This window comes from Sapajus apella, unplaced genomic scaffold (genome assembly GCF_009761245.1).
Source record: "Sapajus apella isolate SASKATOON/1434 unplaced genomic scaffold, GSC_monkey_1.0 scaffold69, whole genome shotgun sequence".
Lineage (NCBI taxonomy): Eukaryota > Metazoa > Chordata > Mammalia > Primates > Cebidae > Sapajus > Sapajus apella.
The window spans coordinates 9,963,257-9,969,640 of NW_022437009.1; the positions used below are offsets into that span (position 1 = coordinate 9,963,257).

General features: G+C 52.4%; 1 protein-coding gene across 1 annotated transcript; it reads right to left on the minus strand.

Moving 5' to 3' along the window:
* Positions 1-5,423: 5,423 nt before the first annotated feature.
* Positions 5,424-6,082, minus strand: UBL4B (ubiquitin like 4B). The gene has a single exon (XM_032249927.1). The coding sequence runs from the start codon at positions 6,000-6,002 to the stop codon at positions 5,424-5,426; it is 579 nt and encodes a 192-aa protein (XP_032105818.1). The 5' UTR covers positions 6,003-6,082.
* Between the last annotated feature and the right edge of the window lie 302 nt (positions 6,083-6,384).

The following is a 6,384-nucleotide window of genomic DNA, read 5'->3' on the forward strand; positions in this document are numbered from 1 at the left end:
TACAATATTCACAAAATGCAAAACCCATGTATACAGAAGGCTGACTTTATGTACACCCGAGTTCCTCAGGGCCCACTGAATATGTGTGGATTTTGGTATAAAGTAGTTGGGGGGGGTGGTTCTGGAATCAATCCCCTGTGTATACTAAGGACTGACTGTAGCTTGTTGTACAGTAATTGAAAACTAATACCCATGTATGCACCACTTGACACAATAAACTTTACAACTGAAGCCCCTGTGAAAGTTTCCTTGATTGTATTTTCCTTCCTACCAAACATTTATTAATATTTTCTGAGACATGTGTCCCTAAATAATATCTATAATGTTGTTTCGTGTGATTTTGAGCTTCATATTTCATTACAAAAATGTATTTATTTTTGTATAAAAATATATTTCTTTTTGTACAAAAATAAATACACAGTGCCCCTGTGAGGGCCAGCTCCTGTTGCTTTACCCCAGCCTGGGGCATCAGCAGCTCATGTTCATGACTTAAAGAACCTTAGTGTCAGAAGACACTTTAGAGGTCAAGTCCAGTCCCTTCTTCCATTTTGCAAATGAGGAAGTCTCTGGTCCAGAGATATGAAGTGACTTGTCCAAGGCTCAAGGCAAATGGTAGAGCTGAGCCTGGTGATGGTGGTGGTGTCCAGTGCAGGGCTGCCCACACTGGGCTCTCTGGCCGACAGAGCGTACCTGCTCAGGGGACCGCCTGATCTTTCCATTCCATGGCCAGTGCTTTTGTCAAATTAGTCCTGATGTGAAGACCTAGACTCAGTACCTCTGGACTTCCATTTGCAGTGATTCTCTCACCAACACGGCCAGACCGAAGTGTGAATTCAACAGCTTTAGAACTGCATCCAAGAGAGCTTATTGCATTTATTATTTAGTACGGTGTCGATATTTTTCATTTAGCAAAAGCAAAGATGGGTTCAAGCTAAGCCCCAGATATAGAAATAGAAACTGAACTGGGTGCAGTGGCTCACACCTGTACCTCACAGCTTTGGGTTGTGAGATACACTCTGGAAGGCCAAGACAGGAGGATTGCTTGAGGACAGGGGTTTGAAATCGGCCTGGTCAGCATAGCAAGACTATCTCTACAAAAGAAAAATAAACAAATTATCTGGGCATGGTAGTGCACACCTGTAATCCCAGCTACTGAGGATGCTGAGGTGGGAGAATTGCGTGAGGCTGAGAGTTCAACGCTGCTGCAGTGAGCCATGATTGCACCACCGCACTCCAGCCTGGGCAACAGAGCAGGACCTTAACTCAAAAAAAAAAAAAAAAAAAAAGAAAGAAAGAAAAAAACCAGAAGCTGATATTCTGCCCCTGGTCCTTACCCATTATAACAGCACCTCTCCCAGCACAAGAGGGAGATGCCCAGAGCCCGCCCATCCTGCCTATGCACATCTCAACACAATGTTGCCATGCCTTCCCTCAGGCACCTCAACTGCAGTCTGCTGTTTTCCTGGGGAGGTGCAGCCTTGCCCTCCACTTCCTTCTACCCATGCCTCTCTTCCCCAGTTTAAAATGGTTGGAAGCTTTATATGATAAGTCAAATCTCACTTAATCCTGAACAACGGCTGATGGAGGGGAGCAAGTCAGAGTGGAAGGAGAGGAGAGGACTAGATTTGCTTCTAAAATCAGGTATCTGGGGTTTCTGGAGCCCTGGAACATTGTAAGCTTCTCCACATCTGCAAGACTTCATCCTGACACATCACTGCCTGCCCTATCTTTCAAGACTGGTGATAAAAAGCACCATAGCTACCTCCAAACACATCAGCGCATTCTAATCATACGCCAAGGCAGGACGTCAGGAGTTTCCCAAGCCCCTCTGCTGCACCATGCTGCAAGAGACAGCAGGGGGCGCACTACTCTCTGTCCTGGAGACAGGACGCCTTGTCTACCCGTCTCAATCTCAGCACAAAGCCTGACACATGGTAGGATGCTGTGGTCTGAATATTGGTATCTCCCAAAATTCACATGTTGAAATGTAATCACCAATGTCATAGCATTAAGAGGTAGGAACTTTGGGGAAGTGATTAAATCACAAGGGCTCATCCTCATGAATGGGATTAGTGCCTTTGTAAAGGAGATTGAGGTCAGGTGTGGTGGCTGGCACCTGTAATCCCAGCACTTTGGGAGGCCAAGGTGGGTGGATCACTTGAGCCCAGGAGTTCAAGACCAGCCTGGGCAACATGGTGAAACCCCATCTATACAAAAAATACAAAAATTAGCTGGGTGTGCTGGTGTGCACCTGTAGTCCCAGCTACTCAGGAGGCTGAGCTGGGAGCCTGGGAAGTTAAGTCTGCAGTGAGCTGAGATCCTGCCACTGCGCTCCAGCCTGGGAGACAGAGCAAGACCCTGTCAAAAAAAAAAAAGATTGAAAGGAGCGTGTTTGTCCTTCTGCAATGTGAGGGCACACAGCAGGTGTTGTCAACAAGGAGCAGGTCCTCGCCAGACACCACATCTGCCGGCGCTCCCCTGTTGGAAGCCCCAGCCTTCAGAACTGTGAACAATAAGTTTCTGTTTGTAAATGACCCAGTCTAAGGTATTTTGTTACAGCAACACAAACAGACTGAGTCAGAGGCCCATATATGTTTATTGATTGAAGAGCAAAGGACTGACTAAACAGCACACGGACCAGGACGCTCTGCCTATTTCCATCAGAGACTGTTTTGCATTGGGCCGGTGGACTGAGGGATGCTGGCTTGCAGGCGACCCAGGAAGGAGCTGAGATGAGGAGCCAGATTTCTCTGTGGATAGAAACACAAAGCTGGCTACTGGCTATGGTGGCTGTCCTGAATGCCCCTGACATGAGCAAAGCTGTTACCTGTAGGGACACATATGTCATTTTGTGGAAGGGGAAGGTGGTTGGGGAGTTAAGGGAAAGATTTATCTGCTCAAGGCTGAAGTTTAGAAAGAGTGCCTTCCCCCAGTGAGTGAAGCAGAGAAGAAATAGGGAGCCTTCAGCAGGGGCACTGGTACAGCCTTCAGTTTGATATAGGGCAAAACCCGGCGCAGTGAGGGGTCCCATGGCAGGCAGCCCTAGAACTAGGGTTCTCAACACAGGTGGGACCCAAACCCATCGCTGCAGTATTGGGGGTTGTTCCTGCCCCTAGCCTCTCGATACACCCCTACCTTCTGTTCTCTGATAACTATAATGACCTCCTTTAGGGGACAACGCCTGTCACCCCACAGTGAGAAACAGCACTGAGTAAGACTATTCCTGGGAGTGGTGACAGACAGATGCAAGTTCCTGCTAAGTTCCCAGTGATAATGCATCCTCTCCTGTGCTCAGCTTTTGAGGAGAGGGACACAGGCAGGAGAGCCCTTGGGAAGGGGGAGGTTGGTAGTGGGGTGGCGCATGGAAGAGCAGACCAACTTTCCTTCTTGCCAGTTTGGGATTGGAGGCACCTCCCCTGTAGCACTGAGGATAGACACAGTGGAGGTGGCTGCCTCCCCTGGCCTGCTCTCAGCCAGCCCTTATGCTCCCACTAACTAGAGAGAAAGCAAAGGCTTCCCCTGTCCTTCATGCCGGCTTCTCTCAGCAAAAGGAATAAAATAGCCCACTTATTTTTATCACTCACGGATTTCCTATTAGTTCCGCTGATGTAAAGATGATAGGCTCACCTCCCTTGGCAAATGGCACAGCCCCAGCACAAAAACACTCACAGAACTGTCAAGAGGGCTCCCCTGCTGAGGATGTGCAGGGCCCAGGAGGAGGACCAGGACAGGAACCAGGGAGCAGGCTTGGGCCCCTAAACCCCAGCCTGCGAGTGCTGGCTGCAGCCAGTGCGTGCTGGGTCCTTGGTGCCCCAGAAAGAGGTCATTCGTCTCCTCAGAGCCCCTGGTTTCCTCTCTTGGCTGGGGCAAGGGTGGGGCATCGGAAAGGAACTGGGTCGTAAGCTGAAGGAGATTGTCTTATTCCGGGAGGTGAGGGAATGCGCGCTCCCAAGCAGGCTCCCACAGACAGAATGCTTTCCACCGCTGCTGAGCCCACCGCTGCTGAGCCCACCGCTAGAAGACGTCCCTCCCAGTTGGACACTCTTTGCCTCTAACCCTCACAAACACCCCTGGGGTGAGTAGATGCTATTATAAAGATGCCCGTGTCACAGGTGGGAAACCTGAGCAGCAGACAGGAAAGGCCTGTTATCCACACGGCTGGACTTGGACTGGAAGAGAGGACGGGGAAGCCCGCAGGCCAAGGAGAGAATGCTTTCTAGGGAAGCAGGCCCTGCTTGTTCCATTCAAGACGTTTTCCTTCACCCCTCCCTCCATCCCCATCACTCAGGACTCAAACTTCTGCCATAACAGCATTTCAGGGGCTTCAGCAGTGAAGGGAGGACCACGGCTCTCAGCCAGCTCCCCGCTGCCTCCCACCCACACGCAGAATGTGGGGACTCCGCAGCGTCGGCGAAGGCTACTCTCACTCCAGGAGCAGAGTAATGGGCCTGGCTTTTCTCGTCGTCTGCCAGGGGCTGGCCCTTCTGTGCTGAGCCCAGGAGCCTGTGAAGCCCCCGGGCATTCAGTCACACAGACTGGACTCTAGTTTCACGTCGCCACTTTAGTCTGTACATGTATACTGGTTCTCTGAGTCTAGGCTGTGATCTGTGAGGGCAAGAATCCTGACTGACAGAGGCCATTTTTCCTTCCGTGGAGCCTTGGGCAGTGCTGGGCAGTTGCGGGAGCTGTGACACCTACTGACTCATCAGTCTGGGAGGGTGGGGCATGGTTCTGTTCACACTGGCCATAGGGAATGTGTGACTTTGCTGAACTCTTTTTCTGCCTGAGGCTCAGTTTACTGCTATTCTTGGTCTGTATCTGTCTCCCTGAGGGCCCCAGGCCTGGCACCCAGTAGATGCCTTCCTCCCACTCCCACCTCTGCCAGGCCTGTCCCTTAAACTGGAAGCACAAGAAGGCAAACAGCAGGGACAGCCTCACCCAGAAAGCAAGGGGCAGCTACCTGACATCACTCTCCTCTTGGCTGTTGGGGAGCTTAGGGGCATCATGGTCTGAGGATGGAGGAAAATGAACTCACACTGTCTTTCTGTTCCAAAGGAGAAAGAGGGTCTGCCTAGAGCCATGGTGACCCCGGGCCAGGGCCGCTGGCAGCCTGGGGAGCTGCTGGGTGTGCATGGGCAAAGCTGCCAGCACAGGAGGGGACTGCAGCCCTTGGGGCTGCCCTCCAGTTATCAGAACCCTTCTAGGGGAAGGATGGTGAAGAGGGTTGGGTCACTCTGCATTTCAGATGGAGGACCCCAGGCCTAAGAGGGGACAGGAATCCAAAAACCCTCCATCTGCTTCGAAGGTTCGAAAAGGGGTGTGGATGCATCCACATCAGCAGGAAGTAGTAGGAAAAGTCACCAGGGAACGCGTAAGGATGAGGCCGGGAGAACTTTAGCATGCAAGTGGGTAGAACTGCCCGTTTACTGATCAGCTGCTGCTGCCGCCGCCGCCACCACCTCCTCGTCGTCGTCGTCCTCCTCCTCCTCCTCCTCCTCCTCCTCCTCCTCCACGTTGCAGGAGCTCTGAGGCTGTCCCTGGGCCTCGAGCTCCCTCTGTCCAGCTGGCTCCACGTGCGGCCCCTCTGCCAGGAGGTACTGGGCCAGCTGCTCCAGGTCCTCCAGGCTTATCTTCTGCAGGCGCTCCTCATGCTCCTGCCTCAGCAGCTGCAGCACGGCCTTGGCATCCTGTGGTTTAAAGTGTTTGGCTAGGACCAGTCCCAGCCGGTGCCACAGGGGCTGGGCCTGGGGCTGATGGGCCTCCTTTAGCGCCATCTTCTCCATGGGCCTCATGATGACATTGATAGAGGCATTAGGCCCGATGCAGTAGTCCGAGAGGTGCTTGTCATCCTCCAGGAGCTGGCCATGGAAAAGCAGGTGCTGCTGCTCCTCAGGCACCTGCAGCCGCTTGGACACCAGCTTCTTCAGCGTGGCTACACTCTCTTGCCCTGACACCTTCAGACTGCATCTCTGGCCCAGGAGCAGCTTGACTGTGAGGAACATCAGGCTAACCGTGGAATCAGGAGGGGTCCATGCTCTGGGAGCTGCCCTGAAGATTAAGGGGTCCTTGCAGGGGATATTGGCTTCTCCCTGCCAACAGAGGGCTAGTGGTTCCAGGAGACCAGGGACCCAGCTTAGGCAGACAGCCATTGGCTAGTGCACAGTGATGTCACAATTCTGCAGGAGGGCTCCTTTCCAGAGTGGAACTTTAGGGACAGCAGAAGGATATTTGGGCCCAGAGCATCCTTCTTCCAGGAGAGGACAAAAAGAGCAGCAGGAGAGAAAATGTGGGACTGGGAGAAAGGAGAGTGCGACTAGGGAAAGGGAGGGTTGGGAAGGACACGGTGGCGGGAGGAGCGTGTCTACTGATTTCCTCTGCCCTCTC